Source organism: Leucoraja erinacea, chromosome 4 (genome assembly GCF_028641065.1).
Source record: "Leucoraja erinacea ecotype New England chromosome 4, Leri_hhj_1, whole genome shotgun sequence".
In the NCBI taxonomy this organism is placed as follows: domain Eukaryota; kingdom Metazoa; phylum Chordata; class Chondrichthyes; order Rajiformes; family Rajidae; genus Leucoraja; species Leucoraja erinaceus.
Window position 1 is genome coordinate 17,088,800 of NC_073380.1, and position 20,241 is coordinate 17,109,040.

At 45.6% G+C, this 20,241-nt stretch overlaps 1 protein-coding gene across 4 annotated transcripts in view; it reads left to right on the top strand.

The window, feature by feature from the left end:
- The window catches only part of LOC129696187 (transcriptional activator GLI3-like), a 360,260-nt gene that overhangs the window by 275,033 nt on the left and 64,986 nt on the right, over nt 1-20,241 (top strand). For all 4 annotated transcript variants that reach the window (XM_055633815.1, XM_055633813.1, XM_055633812.1 and 1 more), the window contains one exon: nt 15,023-15,239. In XM_055633815.1, the coding sequence (XP_055489790.1) occupies nt 15,023-15,239 (217 nt within the window). The remainder of the gene's footprint in view (nt 1-15,022; nt 15,240-20,241) is intronic.

Genomic DNA, 20,241 nt, shown 5'->3' on the forward strand with positions numbered 1-20,241 from the left:
ATGGCATCTTTCCTTAAGCAGAGTGATTAAAACTGAACACAATACTTAAAGTGTGGCCTCATCAATGTCTTCTACATCATAAAGCCCCAACCTCTGCATTCAATTTCCTGACTAATAAAGGCCAGCGTGCTAAAAGCCTTCTTCACCACCCCTATCTAAAAACGATGCCACTTTCAGTACGTTCTACTGGATCCATCCCCTCTGCAAAACTCTTCAGGGCCATAATGTAAAGGTCCTGCCCTGGTTTGACTTCCCAAATTGCACACCTCACACTTATCTGATTTAAACTCCTTTAGCCCAGCTGATCAAGATCCCACTATAATTCCTGATAACTATCTTCACAATCTACAATATCACCTATTCTGGTGTCATCTACAAACTTACTAATCATGCCTAGTACATTCTCATCTAAATCAGTGATATAGATGACAAACAGCAATGGGGCCCAGCACTACTCCCTGAGGTGCTAGTCACAGCTGACAAAGCAACATTCCACCACCATCCTTTGCGTCCTACCATGAGGCTGATTCTGTACCCTGTCAGCCAACTCTCCCTGGTCCTATGCGATCTAACCTTCTAGAGCATCCTTTCATGTGGAACATTATCCAAGGCCTTGCTGAAGTCTATATCGACTACGTTTATGTTTCATGTTTCTCCTATCCTAGCTTCCTCCCAGCTGCTCACTCAACAGTGAAACTATCGGTGGTTTGGGTCTTTGATGATATTTAGTTATCTTCTTGAGGCAGCGCATCTTGCAGATCCCTTCGATGGTAGGGAGGTCAATAATCCTGATGGACTGGGCAATGTCCACCACTTTCGGCAGCTTCCTTCTTTCCTGGACATTTGAGTTGCCAAAATATCATGATGCAGCCAGTCAGTCTACACACTACCTGTAGAAATTCCATAGAGTATCTCCTCAATCTTCTTAGGAAGTCGAGGCATTGATGAGCATCCGTTGTGATTGCCTCAGTGTGCTGGGTCAGGACAGATGTTTAGAGATATGTGTCTCATCAATGAAGACAAGTTCATTGATAATCAACTTTCCCTTCCTGGTCAACAATCCGCTCCTTCGTGGTCTTACTAACATTGTGGGCAGAATTGGTCTGTTACCGTTCCATCTGATTAGCAATCTCCCTCCTGTACTCTGACTCATTGTTATCTGTTATTCATCCAACGAAGGTGATATTGTCAGCAAATTTACAATGGCTTTGGAGCTGTGTCAAACTATTCAGTCATCGGTATAGAGAGAGTAGAAGAGTGGGCAGAGTGCACAGACTTGTGGTGTCCCTCTGCTGATGTTCATCAAGGAGGAAGTGTTGTTGCCAGTTCATTCTGATAGAGATCAAGCAGTGACTAAGTTCTATGAGTTAAAGGTTTAGAAGTGATGATAGTGTTGAACATCGAACTGTAGTTGATGGACAACCGCCTGATGTGTATATTCTTATTGTTCCAGTGGGCTAAGGCAGAATGGAGAGTCAGCAACATTGCATCCCCTGTTGATGTTCTCAGTCAGTGAGCAAATTGTAGTGGGTCCAGGTCTTTACTATGGAAGGTGTTGATGTGTGTCATAACCGATACCCAGACGTGGCGTCGAAGGACGAAAAGCCGAAGCAAGGAAGTCGAAGCTAAACAGCCGGATGGAAACAAAGCCGAAACGCCAACGAACCGAAAGGGCGGGACGCCAAAAAGCCACCTAACCGAAATGCTGCATCGTCTACAAGCCAACTATCTGAATGCCGCTCTGACGAAAAGTCAAATATCCGACATGACGTCGCCGGGGGGACGGGAATGTCGGTGTTTGTTCCAGACCCCCGCGTCCATCACATCACTGGCTGGTGGAGATGGGACGGTGGGGGTCATTTTCCCACACAAACCATTTGGCAGAGTGGCATTCGGTTAGTTGGCTTGTAGGCAACGCAGCCTTTCGGTTAGGTGGCGTTTCGGCAGAGCGGCCATTCTGTGAGTTTGCTTTTAGGCGTCGCAGCCTTTCTGTTAGTTGGCTATTCGCCGTCCCGCCCTTTCGGTTCGTTGGCGTTTCGGCTTCGTATGCGTTCGGTTTGTTGGCGTTTCGGCTTAGTTTCCATTCGGCTATTTGGCTTCAACTTCTTTGCTTCGGCTTCTCGTCCTTCGACGCCACGTCCGCACACGGTCATAACCAACCTCTCAAAACACTTTATCACCGTGGACATTAGCTGGTAGTCAATGAAGCATGTCACCTTATGTAGGAAGGAACTGCAGATGATGGTTTAAACCAAAGTTAGACACAAACATCTGGAGTAACTCAACGGGTTTGACAGCACCTCTGGAGAGAAGGAATGTGTGATGTTTCAGCGGTTGAGACCCTTCTTCAGACACCATACTCTTGCTCTTCTGCACTTCGCCTTGCTCTTCTTGGGCACCGGTAATGTGGATACCTTTTTAAAAGCATGTGGGGACCTCAGATTGTAGTTCAGTTTAGTTTATTGTCATGTGTACTGAGGTACAATGAAAAGCTTTTGTTGCGTGCTAACCAGCCAGCAGAATGACAATCCGTGATTTCAATGGAGCTATTTACAGTGTATAGATACATGATAAGGGAATAACGCATTGAGCAATTGAAGATATCTGCACAAATCTTCAGGCAGTAGGTACATCATCAGGGCCGGATAACTTCCGATGTCATGAAGGATCTATGACTGAGATTACAGTGTCATGGTAGCTGTGGAAGCGCAGCAAGCAACATCAAAGATTCCGTTTTTGAATCGAGCATAGAAAGCATTATGAAATGATGGCATCTACGCCCTGTCAAGGCTGCAAAACTGCCAGTCTGACTCTTTAGTGAAGACCGAAAATATTTCTTCACCTTCTCAATGACGTCCATGGTTTATCCCCTTTGGGGTCACACCATCCCTAGTTAACAATCGACCCATCGGAACCACCCTGCATGACATCGTCTGTTGCCGGTCCTAATCATTTGGTAGATGCACAAAGCTGGAGTAACTCAGCGGGACCGGCAGCATTTCTGGAGAGAAGGAATGGGTGACGTTTCGGGTTGAGACCCTTCATCAGACCTAATCTTTTCTTGCTTCCAGTTCCTCCCCTCTCCAATTAGTCTGAAGGGTCGTGACCCCAAAAGTAATTTGTCCATTTTCTCCAGAGTTGCTATCTGACCTGTTGAGTTACTCCAGCATTTGTCTATTTTTCCATACTCAATATCCTGACTGTTGAAGGCCAATGTGCCAATTGACCATTCTATCTACCCGTGACACCCCTTTCAAGGAACCATGTATTGGCTCCTCTATGCCTCTACTTTGCAACATTCCCCAGAGCTCTGTCATTCACCGTGAAGATCCTGCCCTGGTTTGACCTCCCTAAATGAAATACCTCACACTTATCTACATTAACGTACATTAACTATTCCTCAGCCCACTTGTCCAACTGACCAAGATCCTGCTGCAATTTTTGATTAACCATCCTCACTATCCACGATACCACCCACTTTAGTGTCACCTGCTAATTTATTAATCATGCTTGTTACATTCTCATCCAAATCATTGATATAAACCACAAACAGCAATGGTCCCAGCACTATCTCTGAGGCACACCACTAGTCACTGGCCTCCAGTCCAAAAAACACCCTTCCACCATCACCATCTACTACCTTCCATGAAACCAATTCTCCATCCAGTTGGTTAGCTTTCCCTGGACCCCGTGCAGTCTAATCATCCAGAGTAGCCTACCATGTAGAATCTCTTCAAATGCCTTGCTGAAACCCACATCAGCAACATTTATGGCTTTGCCCTTATCGAGCTATTTGGTTACTTCTTCAAAATACTGTGTTTTGAGGTGACCACTTGCAAGGACTGTTGGAAATTAAGATAACCTTCCTTACTGTCCAATATTCCACTACATTTGATGTCATCTGAAATTTTACGAACAGCATTAACTACATTGTCATAGTTCATGTGAATGGAGCAGAATTAGGCCATTCGGCCCATCAACTCTACTGCGCCATTCAATCATGGCTGATCTATCTCTCCCTTCCAACACCATTTTCCTGCCTTCTCCCCATAACCCATCTCCCATAAGCGGAGGTGTTCAGCCCATCGATCGCCAGACCTGCTCTTGGTCTCGCCGGTCAGGCTCGGCGATCGTTTCGCTGAACACCTCCGCTCGGTCCGTCTTAACCTACCTGATCTCCCAGTGACTCAGCACTTCAACTCCCCCTCCCATTCCCAATCTGACCTTTCTGTCCTGAGCCTCCTCCATTGTCAGAGTGAGGCCCAGCACAAATTGGAGGAACAGCACCACACAATTTGTTTGGGTAGTTTACGCCCCAGCAGTATGAACATTGACTTCTCTAACTTCAGATTGCCCTTGCTTTCCCTCTCCATCCCCTTCCCAGTTCTCCCACTAGTCTTACTGTCCCTGAGTACATTCTATCTTTGTCCCGCCCCTTCCCCTGATCAGTTTGAAGAAGGGTTTCGACGCGAAACATCACCCATTCCTTTTCTCCAGAGAGGCTGCCTCACCCGCTGAGTTACTCCAGCATTTTGTGTCTCTCTGGGAATTATTGGTTGGGTACCAGAACGATATCATCAATCACATTTGAACCAAGTATCCATTATTTCCGGACGAAATGTGTCAGAAGGAACTGCGGATGATGGTTTACACCGAAGACAGACACAAAATGCTGGAGTAACTCCGCAGGTTGGCAGGCAACATCTCTGGAGAGAAGGAATGGATGATGTTTCGGGTCGAGACCATTCTTCAGGCTCTGGGTGACGTTTTGGGACGAGATGCTTCTTCAATCTGAAGGCGGGTAATGACCCGAAACGTTGGCCATTCCTTCGATCCAGAGATGCTGCAGGTTCCACTGAGTTACTCCAGCATTTTGTGTCTATCCATTATTTCTAGACAGACCACCAGTAAGCTTCTTTGAAATGCAAGATGGGGGAGGGTGAATTTTGTAGGCTCCTGCGGGAGGTAGAAAGCAGATAAAGTGGAAGTCCTCATAGTGACGTGAGTATCTGTTAATTGCCATATATATGCAGTAAGTTATCCTTCCTTCTGTAGGAATCTACACTCCATGGCTCTATCAACCATGCACAGATACAGATTAGTTTATTGTCACATGTTGCACCCAGGATGCAAAGAAATTTCTTGCTCACTTGAAACTCACAAAGTAGACAGTGATAAATACAATGATAATGTGACAAGTGCAATCAGTAGGATGCTGCATGATTGTGGTGCAATATTGAGTAGTCCAACAGAATATTAACAGAATAATCAAAGAGGTAGAGATAAAATGTAAGATTACATAGCAGCTGCTCTGGGAATGAGGTGTGAAAAAGGTACTTGGTTCTGGAGTTTGATAACTGTGGGTGGAAGCTGTTCTTGAGTCTGCATTCCGAGCTTTGAAGCTCCAGTATCTTCTCCTATGCGGGAGAAGAGAGAAAAGGGAATGGCCAGTGAAGCAGGCATCTCGGATGATACTTCCAGCCACCCGGATGCAATGCACTGTGAAGATGTCCACAGATATGTCATGCAAATTGAACTGTTTTCGTGGTTACATTTTTTGATCTGTTAAGTTTGGCTGCTTATATAAAATCAGATGTAAGTTAAACAATAGTTACATTTCAGCTCAAGAAACTAAAGAGGAGCTGTCCAAGCTTTAAAAGTTGTATTAATCGTGGCCTTTACTAAAGTCCGACGTCTTTAAAAATATTAAAGTTATAACCTAAATTCAGAGAATTTTAAATGACTCAAGTTGAGATGATCCAAATCATTGTCATTATGAAGTAATGTCTTGTGTGAATGCTATGTGTTGGAATGATTACAGTTTTTGTAAATGGATACACAGCAGGGAGGAATAGGATTGCGATATTATGTCGTGCTAACTGGTTTTGACAACTAATATAAGCATTAAGTAGGCCACAGCATAGTCTAACAATGGTCTGAGAGTACTGTCGAGTAATGAAGTGATGACAGGTATTAGCATGTGTAATGTGCTTTAATAGACATTTAATGACATTTAATTCAAGGAGGGGGAGAAAAAAACCTTCCCAGTGGAATAGTCCATCATTGAAACTCATTGATCACCAATTTAGGCAGTTTCACAGTGGAGAGGTTAATCCATCAATTCTGTTAACTAAACAAGTCTGATGGAAATTCTGTAGGTGACACTTTGTATGGTCTAAGCTTTCTGTCTTCACAAGTGAATGAGTGATATGACAACATGAAGCTCACAACAGATTGAATTGATTGATTTTTTTCTCTCTTTGTAATAAGATCTAGAGGCATATGGAAAGACTTAGTTCATGCCGGCATTGAAATCTACCACATTAAATGGAAAATGAAATATGAATATATGTGCAATAGTGCACTACCTCACTGACATTAAATCAGCTGCTTTCTGCCCTGCAGTTGCTAAGTTTTGGCAGAGTGGAGTTTGACAAATATCCCAATTAGCCTCCAGTAAATGTTGTATAATCTTGGCAATATTTTTTAATGGGAAAAAAAGGTTTAATTTTGTTGCTCTTTTGATGGTTAATTTCCATGACTTCATAATGATGTTTCAGTTTTTAATTGAGATTTGATCACCACAATCCGCGTACACCCGTGTACACATTATGTGACTGCAAATCCCAATAAGCATGCATGCTCTCTCGCTCCCTCTCCCCCTCCCCCCTCCCCTCTCCCCCCCCCCCCCTCCCCCTCTCCCCCCTCCCCCTCTCCCTCTCCCTCTCCCTCTCGGCTCTCCCTCTCCCTCCCTCTCTCTCCCCCCCCCCCCCCCTCCCCCCCTCCCCTCTCCTCTCCTCTCTCTCCCTCTCCCTCTCCCTCTCCCTCTCCCCCCTCCCCCTCCCCCTCCCCCTCCCCCTCCCCCTCCCCCTCTCCCTCTCCCTCTCCCTCTCCCCTCCCTCTCCCTCCCTCTCCCCCCCCCTCCTCTCCCCCTCCCTCTCTTCCCTTCCCACTCCCTCCTCTCCTCCTCCCCCCCCCCTCTGTCCCTTTCTCTGTCCTTCTCCCTCCCTCTAACACACTCAAATGCCAAACTCATGGGTTGAATAAGGGTTTTACAAGTTCATGACGTGCCTTCTAACGTGGTAACCAGAATAAAATCTGTCATCAGAACAATTTATCAGAATGAGATATTCCAGCAACTAGCATCTATTCCCCAGTGCTAAATGCAGTCAGATAATGTTTCTCTAATTTAGAGCCCACATTTCCTTTGCAGCTTAAAACGTATTTTATTTCCACCAATTCCTGGTTCTGACGAGAGGCTATTACTTGAAATATAACTCTGTTTTCCTCTCCACAAATGCTGAATGATTTTTTTTAATTTTAAAATGTCTCTATACATATTCAAACAACACATTTTCTATGTCTGAACCCATTGCGGAAATTAGGTTAGAAGGATAGTAACTAAAGTCCATTCAAGGGTTAAGTGTGTTTAATTGTCATGTATAACAGAACAATGAAATTATTTCTTGCTCTGAATTCGAACACTAAATTCTCCATTTGTAGGCAGCACCCCACCTTATCCAACAGTCACTTGGTTGGCAGACAGACACAAAAAGCTGGAGTAACTCAGCGGGTCAGACAGCATCTCGGGAGAAAAGAAATAGGTGATATTTCGGGTCGAGGTCTTTCTTCAGATGGTTGGCTTTGTCTCACCCCTACATCTATCCCAGCTTTCCTTCCCGCTCTTCCCAATCAGTCTCAAGAAGTGTCTGGACCCGAATCGTCACCTATCCATGTCCTTTAGAGATAGATGCTGCCTGACCTACTGAGTCTTGGGTTCTACACAAGATTCCTGCATCTGAAGCTCCTTGTGTCTAAATTCTTACTTTTATGCTAATTTATAGGCCCAATAATGCAATGACACAGTAATACAATAACACAAATAAATACACAATAATGTATGACAATAAATTAATAGCACATCGAATATAGAACAATACAGCACAAGAACAGGCCCTTCGGCCCATAATATCTGTGCTGGACATGATGCCGAGACCAATCCTTATCTGCCTGCAGATAATCCCTATATCCTCCATTCCCTGCAAATATAGACATGCCTATCCCAAAGTCTAAATGCCACTGTCGTATCTGCCTCAACCACCACCTCCGGCAGCGCATTTCAGGCACTTGCCACCTTCTGTGTAAAAACCAGCCCTGCACATCTTCTTTAAACTTTGCCTCTCACTTTAAAGTTAAGCCCTCAAGTATTTGATCTTTCCATCCCGGGAAAAAGGTTCCGACTGCCTACCCTACCTATGCCTCATAATTCTGTATACTTCTATCAGGTCTCGCCACAATCTCCAGCGTTCCAGAGGAAACAATCCAAGTTTGTCCAACCTCTCCCTGTAGCTAAAACCCTCTAATCTGGTAATTCTGGTAACACTCCTCTGCACTCTCTCCAAATATTCCACATATTTCCCTGTAACGGGGTGACCAGAACTGTACGTAATACTTCAAATGTGGCCGAACCAAAGTCCTATAAAGCTGCACCATGATTTCCTAACTTATACCCGATACCCTGATCTATGACAGCAAGCGAACCATATGCTCTCTTTCCCACTCTATCTACTTGTGTTGCCACTTCCAGGAAGTTGTGGACATGGACCCCAAGATCCCTACGTGCATTAATGGCCATGCCATTGTATAGTTTCACTTTATATTTGACCTCCCAAAGTGCAACACCCCAAATTTGTTCGGTTTAGACTCCATTTGTCATTTCTCCACCTATTTCTATATCTGATCTATATCCCACTGTATACTTTGACAGGCTACCCCACAATCTGCAATCCCAGTAATCTTGGTGTCATCTATAAGCTTACTAACCAACCTGTCTACATATACATCCAAGTCACATATATATAGATATATATATATATATATATATATATATATAGGTATAGATATATAGATATATATACATCACAAGCAGCAGATGTCCCAGCACAGATCCCTGTAGAACTCCACCAGTCACAGACATCCGGCCTGCATATTGTCCTTCCACCACAACCCTCTATCTTCTATCAGTAAGCCAGTTCTGAATCCGTAGCACCAAGTCACTGTTAATCCGTTGCATCTTAAGTTTCTGTGTCAGCCTGCAATAGGGACTTTATCAAATGACTTACAAAAGTCCATGTAGACAACATCCACCGCCTTAACAATAATCAGTAATCCTTGAAAAGCAGACCATAATAGTGCAAAACTGAGTTACCAAAACGAGTCCATAGTCAGTCATAGTTGCGAGAGAGTTGTGCTTTGTGTTGTGCAGTATTCAAGAGGCTGACGGTTGCTGGGAAGAAGCTGTTCTTGAACCTGGAGATCGCAGTTTTTAGGCTCCTGTACTTTCATCACAATGAGAGCAAGGCCAGTAGGCTGGCTCGAAGGGCCGAATGGCCTAGTCCTGCATGTATATTTTTCTATGCTTCTATTATATTCTTTTAAAAAGCTGGGGACATTGGACCTTAATAATGAGAGATTGAAGATGTCCATACCAAATCTAGCCAGTTTCTCTGTGTAGGTGCTCCCTCATGAAGGAACTTCTCACATTGGCCTAGGTGATTGAGATTTCAGTACCATTGGGGGTTGCGGGAGCCTGAGAATGTTCTCCTTTTCAAAACGACCACAGGGGATATTGAGCTGGCCAGGAACTGATGCCTCGCTGTCACTTGAGCTACTACTTGGCTTTTCCTTTTATGAAACATTGGACCAAGCAATGCCGCAGCTACCGATATTTTTCTGATCCTCCAGTTTAGACTGGAAGTGTGTCTTCGCTTGCTTGACGGCCTTATCGAGATCGTACCTGGACGTCTTATGTGACCCTGTATTGCCTGCCTAGAATGCCCGAGATCTTCTTCTCTGTCATTTGTGGACTTCCTGGTTCATCCAAGCCTCAGGAAGGGTCTCGACCCGAAACGCTACCTATTCCTTCACTCCATAGATGCTGCCTCACCCGCTGAGTTTCTCCAGCAGTTTTGTCTACCTTTGATGGTCTTGGTGGGAAACATTCTCTATGCATTTCCTATTGTAGTCGAAATGAAACATGGTGTATTCGCTCAGGTCTGTGACAGACTCCTCAAATATCACTATGTCTTCTGACTGCATAAATACGTGGTACTCCACCTGCAACTGCTCGGACAGGAAGGCTCTGCAGAGGGTAGTGAGGGGAGCAGAGAGGATCATTGGCGTCTCCCTACCCTCGGTACAAGAACTGTTCCAGAGCCGCTGTCTGAAGAAAGCACAGAGAATTGCCAAGGACAAACTGCACCCCCTCCACACACACCTGAATCTCCTGCCATCAGGCAAGAGATATCGAAGCATCAAAGCCCGGACTACGAGGCTGCTAAACAGCTTCCTACCACAGGCTGTGAGGCTGCTAAACAGTCACTCTGCACCCACAGTCACTTTACTTGACTCTGCGGCTGGCACGGACACTTTAATACTGGCACTGGCCACTCAAATCAGCAGCCCCGGACATTTTTTATGATTGGTTTATTGTATTTTAACATTGTGTTTTTTTTTTACCTGCTTTTAACTATTTATACTGTTCCATCAGGGACTGGATTGTTTATAGTTATTATGTGTGAAGTGTTTTAAGTTTCATGTGCGATGCTCCGCTATTCACTGGGAAACGTCTTTTCATTTTGCACTGTAACAACTGTTGCTTGCAAGATGACAATAAAGGTTGGTTGATTGATTGATTGATTGATTGAAGCCAAGCAGTCACAAAGTCACTCCTCTTTCTCCTCTGATGTTCTCCGTGCAGTCCTCTGTGTTATTTTAATAGTTGAAGCAATGGGCCGCGGAGTATGCCGATTGACATGCTACCTTACACAATAGCATTTTTAAGTCTGCTTATTCCTAGGAATGCTCCTTGATTTCAATTGAGATAGCAGTGGAGGTGTAGTAGAGATAGCCAGCGTAACCAAGGGGAATGTTACGATCATGCAAGATAGTACAGAAAGCTGGAGTAACAAATACCAACATATATTGGAAGGAACTGCAAATGCTGGTTTAAACCAAAGATAGACACAAAATGCTGGAGTAACTCAGCAGGTCTGGCAGCATCTCTGGAGAAAAGGGAGGTGACGTTTTGGATCAAGACCCGTCTTCAGACTGCTTTTTTGGTCACATCTTCAAAAATCTTAATCAGATTCTTGAGATGATCTTGCACGTACAAACCGTGCTGACTATCCCTAATTAGCCCCTGTCCATCTAAATACATGTATATCATTTCCCTCAGAATACTCTCTAGTAACATTCAACTGTAGATGTTAAACTCACTGGCCTGTGTTTCCTTGCAACCCTTCTTAAATAGAGGGACAACATTTGCTACCCTCCAGCTTTCCTGTATTTAATGATGACATAAATCTCAGCCAAGGCGCCTGTCATTTCCTCTCTAGTTTCCCTCTGCGTCCTTGGATATATCTGATCAGGCCACAAGAGATCTGTCTACCTGAATACATGTTAGGACCTTCAGCAGCTCCTCGAATGTCATACTGACTGCGCTCAAGACACTTCTATTAACTGCACCAGGCTCCCTGGTCCACCTGTCTTTGTCCGTGGTAAAAACGGAGGATAAATATTCATTGAGGACGTTGCCCATCTCCTGTGGCTCCACACAGAGTTGACCACTTTGATTCCTGAGTGGCCCAATTCGCTCTCTCCTTACCCCTTTTCCCTTAATGTACTTATAAAAGCTCTTGGGATTATCTTTCATATCTTCTTCTTGCGTAGGGCGTGCACAGCCTAAAGTTGTAGGATCTTATTTGATTGTGCACGCCGGGTTGATTGCATTCATTGAAACAGGGCGGACCACGTGAAAGTTGCAATCTCCCAGTTGCAATCTGCCAGAGCTATCTCTTGTCCCCTTTTTTGCCCTCCTGATTTCCTTTTTCAGCACGCTTCTCAGTTCCTGAAACTCCTCCAGGGTTACACTTGATCCCAACTCCCATGTTCCCCCTTGTGAGCAGCAAAACATAAATCCCGCCTCCTCTCAAGTTCTTGGTCATATGGTACGTGCGCACGTCTGCACAGTTAGTTTATGAGTGTGTGCGTATGTCTTTCTGTACAGGCAGTCTGCAGATTAGAAAAATGGTTTAGCCCTGAGAGGTGTTTGTAACCTGAAATTCTTGTCAATCGGATAACACAAGAGCCTGTCCCACTTGAGCGTGTCATTTACGCGACATCATTTACGCGTCACGACGCACGACGTGCACGTGATACGCACATGGTACGCATTACACGCGCATGGTGCGTGATGTCGTAGGCAGTGACCCGCGGTCGCATGTGGCGCCCCAGGATTTTGAGATGTACAAAACCTTCGCCCGCCATCTGCGTGACGCGCAAATGACGCCAAAGTGGGACAGGCCCTACAGGGTCACAAAAACAGTTGCGATGGGAGAGTCAGCGAGTGCAGGGAGATTGGCCGCGACCTAGCCTCACTTATTCAGTGAGCCAGCCAGTCTTCACAGCACTCCCATCTCCCGTCTCAGCATTCCCAGCCCAGTGGGGGAGGATGTGGGGGGAGGAGAAAAGGCACATTACCATCCGAAAAAAGAGAGCTGCAACCAGCAAATCCAACCCCATCTATATCCCACTGGTCTCCCAACTGCAAAAAAACATTCTGCTCGATTCCTAAAAAGACCACATGCAGTCGCCAAATCCACCCGCATGTCAACCTCCAAACACCCGACACTGATCCTCAAATCACTAACTCCTGCTGAAAACAGTACCTCCACCTGAGCAAAGTGTAAGCGCACCAAAGGCCTCTGACCACACTAGCCAACTCCAAATCTCACTCATCTCACTGAAGCTCTCAGATTCAGATTCAAATTTTATTGTCATTGTGCAGTGTACAGTGCAGACACAACAAAATGCAGTTAGCATCTCCCTAATGCAGTTAGCATCTCCTGATCCTCTGTTGTGACGTTAGCGAAGCAAAGTCTGTTTCAAACAATTATTTAAAAAATTAATCGGAAACATTTTGTAAAGTCTAAAATTTGTAAACCAGGGCTTTGTTAACCCAGGGATTGCCAGCCTGGTTTGGAAGGTATGGCTGGTTGTTGCAGTAGTGAAGAACTTCAATAAAAATGTTAACTTATGTTAATTTGGACATGTTTTGCCTTACTCCTGATGAGTAAAATTGAATTGTAGATAATTCCCCAGTTCTTCCTCAGAAAATACCATGGAATCCTTTGCACAAAGTGCTGGAGTAACTCAGCGGCTCAGGCAGCATCCCTGGAACATATGGATAGATGATGTTTTGGGTCGAGCTTCTTCAAACTAGTCAATCTGAAGAAGGGTCCCGATCCAAAACGTCACCTATCCATGTTCTCCGGGGATGTTGCCTGACCCGCTGAGATTCTCCAGTAATTTGTGTCTTTTTTTGTAAATCAGCATTTAGAATCTCATCCAAGAGGTAACAACAGCATTGGTCCTGCATGTCTGCTACTGCACTAAAAAGTCAGCTTAAATTTTAACCTTATGTCTCAAGTGAAACAGTTTTGGTGGAATAAAAAAACCCTGGCAAATGAACATTTAATAGTTTGCACATGTGATCATCAATATAGTTTGTGAGTGTTGTTACATTTGGAATTTTCGAAGTTGTTATGAGAACAGGTAACATTCAGCTTTCCCTGTATTGGTGAAACAAGTGTAGATTAAACAATCGTTTTATGGAGCAACTTCTCTCTGTCCGCAGCAGCCATATTGGGTTTCCAGTTGCTCTTTAACTCTTCTTTCCACTCCCACGCCAACCTGTCTGTTATTGATATTCTATATTACTATAGAAAAACCAAATGCAAATTGGACCAATGACATCTCATACTCTGCCTGGGCAGCTCATACAATCCAATGGGATGAATATTTTCCAATTTCTGATAACCCGCAACCTCCATGCACTCCTCCACCAACATTCACCTAAAGGGGCCAACAATATTAAAGGGAACGTTGTAATTTTGGCTGCGCCTTGTGGCGACTCTTTTGCGAACCTGGTATGCAAAAACAAAGAATTTCACTATACCTTCCCGCTATATGTGACTGTCTGTCTGTCTGTCTCTGTCTGTCTCTGTCTGTCTCTGTCTGTCTCTGTCTGTCTCTGTCTGTCTCTGCCTCTCTGTCTGCCTCTCTGTCTGCCTCTCTGTCTGCCTCTCTGTCTCTATGTCTCTGTCTGCCTCTCTGTCTCTATGTCTCTGTCTCCCTCTCTGTCTCCATCTCTGTCTCCCTCTCTGTCTCCCTCTCTGTCTCCCTCTCTGTCTCCCTCTCTGTCTCCCTCTCTGTCTCCCTCTCTGTCTCGCTCTCTGTCTCTCTCTCTCTCTGTCTGTCTCTCTCTCTGTCTCTCTCGCTCTGTCTCTCTCTGTCTCTGTCTCTCTCTCTCTCTGTCTCCCTATAGTTTTCTTAGACTTTTGTTCACTTTTCTCATTCCCTCTCCATCTGCTTCCATTGGCTCAATATCTCCTTCCCATCTGGTTTCACCTATTGCCTACCAGTCTATTTTCCCTTCCCTTTTGTACTGCTATATACTGCCTATCGTTCACTTTTTGGTCCCCACTCAAAATATAGACTTGCACCTTTTGCCTCCACAGATGCTACGATCTGCTGAGCGCTTCCAAGCATTCTGTTTGTTGTTCCAGATTCCAGAATCCGCAGTCTCTTTTATCAGCGTTTGGTTTGTGCTGGCGATCTCCACTTAATCCCAAGATGCATGAGTCAAATGGTCCGATTACCCATTGAAAGTGTAAAAAAATCCTACTTTGCAAAGATTACACAGTTACTTACTTTGAATTCACTGGACAATTTTTGTGTGTGCAAAGAACAACATTCCTAATGTAAATTGGATAATATTGTGCTATTTTTTGGTTTAATAATTCTTGCAAAGCAAATTGACATTCTATTTAAATGTTTATGTGACTTCTTCTAAATATACATTGACAACATCAGAAATATTTTAACATACAAAGAGAAATGTTTCTTTGTTCTTCGATCATGACAATCTGGTAATGCTCTTGTGCATCTTGCTTTTACATAGTCCCGCTCTCAGCTTTCCTTATCCTGCTACGCCGGTTGCCATCCAACAGATGCACCACCAGATCATGAGCCGTCAGCAATCTCTGGGCTCTGCCTTTGGCCACAGTCCTCCTCTCATCCACCCTGCTCCAACATTTGCTCCACAACGCCATGTGCCGGGCCTATCCACTGTACTCGCCTCTGCTCAGATCGCCTCCTGCCCGTCCGAATCTGCTCAGGTAAGAGACAACAGAATGAAAAGAATGTGTGTGTGAAGGCTCGGAGCATATACTCGCTGGAATTTAGAAGGATGAAGGGGTACCTCATTGAAACTTACTGAATAATGAAAGGCCCGGATAGAGTGGATGTTGAGAGGATTTTTCCACTAGTAGGAGAGTCTTGAACCAGAGGGCATAGACTCAGGATATATCTTTAGAAGGAGATGAGGAGGAATTTCTTCAGCCAGAGGGTGATGAATTTGTGGAATTCCTTGCTAGAGACGACTGTGGAGGTCAAGTCTTTGGGTATCTTTAAAGCGGAGATTGGGAGGTTCTTAATTAGTAAGGGTGTCAAAGTTTATAGAGAGAAAGCAGAAGAATGGGTTTGAGAGGGAAAGATAGAGTGACCATGGTTGAATGTCAGAATAGATTCGATGGGCTGAATGGCCTAATTCTGCTCATTTGTCATGAAAAAATGCAAAGTAAAATCAATCAGAAAGATGGTAATATAACTGTAATGGATATTCTTCAATGAGAAACATTCAGAGACCTGGGCAATTCAAAACCATAGTACATAGAGCAATATGTCACAGGAACGGGCCCTTCGGCCCACAGTGTTCATGTCGAACATGATGCCAAGTTAAACTGATCTCATCTGCCTGCCATATCCCTCTCTTCCCTGCACTTCCATGTGCCTATCTAAAAGCCTCCGAAACACCACTGTCGTATCTGCCTCCACTACCACTGGCAATGCATTTCAACCCCCACCCCTCACCACTCTCTGTGTAAAAAACTTGCCCCATACATCTCCATTAAACGTTCTATCTCTCACCTTATAGCTATCCCCTCTAGTGTTGAACATTTCCACCTTGGGGAAAAGGTTCTGACTGTCTACCCTATCTATGCCTCTCATCATTTTATATACTTCTATCGAGTCTCCCCTCAACCTCTGACATTCCAGATAAAGCAAGTCTATCCAATTGTTCCCTGTAGGTGAAAACTTCTAATCCTGGCAGAATTCTGGTAAACCTCCTTTGCATTCTCTTCAAACTCTCCTCATCTGTCCTGTAATGTAGCAACCATGCAATACACCAAATGCAGCCGAACCAAAGTCCAATGTAGCTACACCATGACCTTGTGACATATCCAATGCCTCGAGCAATGAAAGCAACAAACAATTTGCTTTATTTACCACCCTATCTACTTGTACTGCCACATTCAGTGAGCTATGAATTTGGACTCCAAGATCCCTCTGCACATTAATACTGATAAGGGTTTTGCCATTAACTCAATACTTTCCTTTACATTCAGCTTCCCAAAGAGCAACATCTCACACTTGCTTGGTTCAAATTCCATCTGCCAATTCTCCAGCCATTATGCAACTGATGTATATCCCCCTGTGTCTTCTGACAGCATTCCTCAATGTCTGCAACTCCTCCAATTTTGGTGTTGTCAGCAAACCTAAGGGCCTGTTCCACTGTGCGAGGTAATTCAAGAGTTCACCCGAGTTTTCCCCTGATTTAAACTCGGAGAATGTCCGTAGCGGGTCCGTAGGAGTTCATGGATGTCTCGTAGCGGCTCGTACGAGGAAAAAGTAACTTTTTTTTCATCACGAGTATTTTTTTTACAGGGGATCTGTTCTCCGCCACCCTCAGTGGCAGATAATTGCAGAGATTCACCATCCTCTAAGAAGAAGTTTCAAAGCATATCAGTTTCAAATGACAGGCCCCTTATTTTGCACTTTGTTCACCTGCTTGTGATGTTCCCATTCCAGAGAATATCTCAACATCTACTCAGAAGCCCAGTCTCTTGCACAGAGTAGGTGAATCGAGGACCAGAGGACATAGTTTTAATGTGAAGAGGAAAAGATTTAATAGGTATCTGAGGGGTAACCTTTTCACACAAAGGGTGGTGGGTGTATGGAACAAGCTGCCAGAGGAGGTAGTTGAGGCAGGGACTATCCCAACATTTTAGAAGCATTTAGACAGGTCTTCTTTTTCTTGCGTATGGCGTGCACAGCCTAAAGTTGTAAGACAACTTGTTCTATTTGATCTTCTGTTTGTGCACGTCGAGTTGATTGCATTAGTTGAAACAGGGTGGACCACATGAAGGTTGCAATCTCCCACCCCGTTAGACAGGTGCATGAGTAGAACAAGTTTGGAGGGATATGGACCAAATGCTGGCAAGTCAAGTCAAGTCAAGTCAAGTTTATTTGTCACATACACATACGAGATGTGCAGTGAAATGAAAGTGGCAATGCTCGCGGAACAACAAAACAACCAAACAAATTATAAACACAATTATAACACACATATTATTTTACATAATAAATAATAGAAGGAAAAACGTTCTGTACAGTTAATCCCTGGTGAGAAAGGCGTTTACAGTCCGAATTGCCTCTGGGAAGAAACTCCTTCTCAACCTCTCCGTTCTCACTGCATGGCAACGGAGGCGTTTGCCTGACCGTAGCGGCTGGAACAGTCTGTTGCAGGGGTGGAAGAGGTCTCTCATGATTTTGTTTGCTCTGGAGTTGCACCTCCTGTTGTATAGTTCCTGCAGGGGGGTGAGTGAAGTTCCCATAGTGCGTTCGGCCGAACGCACTACTCTCTGCAGAGCCTTCTTGTCCTTTGGCAGAGCAATTCCCGAACCAGATGGTAATGTTCCCGGACAAGATGCTTTCCACCGCCGCTGCGTAGAAGCACTGGAGGATCCTCGGAGACACTCTGAATTTCCTCAATTACCTGAGGTGGTAAAGGCACTGCCTTGCCTTACTCACCAGTGCTGAGGCGTGTGATGACCATGTCATATCCTCAGAGATGTGGACTCCCAGATATTTAAAACAGTTCACCCTATCCACAGGATCCCCATTTATACTCAATGGAGTGTACGTCCTCGGATGATGTGCCCTCCTAAAGTCCATGATCAGCTCCTTCGTTTTTTTGATGTTCAAGAGGAGGCTGTTCTCCTGGCACCAGAGTGCTAGATCAGCCACCTCCTCCCGGTAGGCCCTCTCATCATTGTCTGAGATCAGGCCCACCACCACAGTGTCATCAGCAAACTTAATTATTGAATTGAAGCTGAACCTAGCCACACAGTCATGTGTGTACAGGGAGTACAATAGGGGGCTGAGGACGCAACCCTGGGGCGATCCTGTGCTCAGGGTGAGGGACTTCGATGTATTCCCTCCCATCTTGACTACCTGGGGCCTGGCGGTGAGAAAGTCCAGGACCCAGGCACACAGGGAGGTGTTGAGCCCCAATTCCAGTAGCTTCCCGGCCAGTCTGGTGGGGACTATTGTGTTGAAGGCTGAACTGTAGTCTATGAACAGCATCCTCACGTAGCCCCCCTTCTGGCTGTCCAGATGGGAGAGAGCGGTGTGCAAGACCTGGGAGACCGCATCGTCCGTGGACCTGTTCGGACGGTATGCAAACTGCAACTGGTCCATGTTCCGAGGGAGGAAGGCGCAGATGTGATTCTTCACCAGCCTCTCAAAGCATTTCATGACTACCGAGGTAAGGGCCACCGGACGGTAGTCATTCAGGCAGGCTTGGGAGGCATTTTTTGGTACCGGTACAATGATGGATTTTTTGAAGCAGGCAGGGACCACGGACTTGTCCAGGGAGAGGTTGAATAATGTAGTGAGCACTGGAGCTAGCTGCGTAGCACAGGACTTGAGTACTCGCCCCGAGATGCCATCGGGGCCTGCAGCTTTTCTTGTGTTCACCCGTGTCAGTGCCCTCCTCACGTCGTGCTCGGACAGCGAGAATGTGTGCATATTCCTCCCTTCAGCTTCGGTAGCCAGCCCGCTGTCGGTATTGTCGATAGCCGGCAGACCTGGAGTGGTGTTGCCCCTCTCGAAACGAGCGTAGAAGGAGTTCAGGTCGTCAGCTAGGGAGGTGCCGGCACATGCGGACGAGGGAGCGGTGCTTCGGTAGTTGGTTACAATCCGTAGCCCCTGCCACAGGCTTCTGGTGTCCTGCTGCTCCATCTGTAACTCCATCTTGTCCCTGTACCTTCTCTTTGCGTCCTTCACCGCCCTTCGCATTCGGTAGGACTCTGCCTTGTAGACATCTATGTTTCCTGATGCCAAGCCCGAGTTGTAGGCAGCGGTGCGAGCATTTAGGGCCACACGAACAGATCTGTCTACCCAGGGTTTTTGGTTCGGGAAGGTGCTTACCCTTAGCGTGGGGACGATGTTGTCGGTTATTGTTGCGATGAAGTCCATGACTGCTTTCCGCGAACTCACTGACGTCACTGGAACTTGCTTCGAACATATTCCAGTCGACATCACTCAGTGCATCTTGCAGCATGGCCTCTGACTGGTCGGACCACCGCTTTACGTCCCTCGTCTCTACCGCTTCCCGAACTATCCTCTGTTTATACTCCGGCAACAGGAAAATAGCAGCGTGGTCAGATTTTCCTAGGGGAGGGAGTGAAACGGCCTTGTAGCCTTTCCTGAACGGTGTGTAGCAGTGGTCCAAAGTTCTCTCCCCCCTGGTGGCACACGTGATGTGTTGGTAGAAGTTCGGCATGACCTTCTTGAGATTTGATTTATTAAAATCTCCAGCCACCACCATAGCCGCATCCGGGTACTTGTTTTGATGTCGACATAGCACATCGTGTAGGGCCGAAAGTGCCACGTCGGTGTCCGCCTGCGGTGGAATGTAGACGGCTGTGACGATCACTGAGCCGAACTCCCGGGGAAGGTAGAATGGGCGGCATGAGATTGTCAGGTGCTCCAGATCCGGCGAGCAGGAACGGGAAAGCATCTTGATATTTCCAGGGTTGCACCAGTTGTTATTGGTCATGAAGCAGACTCCTCCACCCTTGGATTTCCCAGATGCTTCTGTTCTGTCAGCACGGTGGACAGTGAAGGACTCGGTTGGGCAGATTACCTGATCCGGAATCAGTGAGGTCAGCCATGTTTCAGTCAGGCAGAGGATGTTGCAGTCCCTTATGTCCCGCTGGAATCTGATCCTCGCCCTGAGGTCATCCAGCTTGTTTTCCAGGGACTGGACATTCG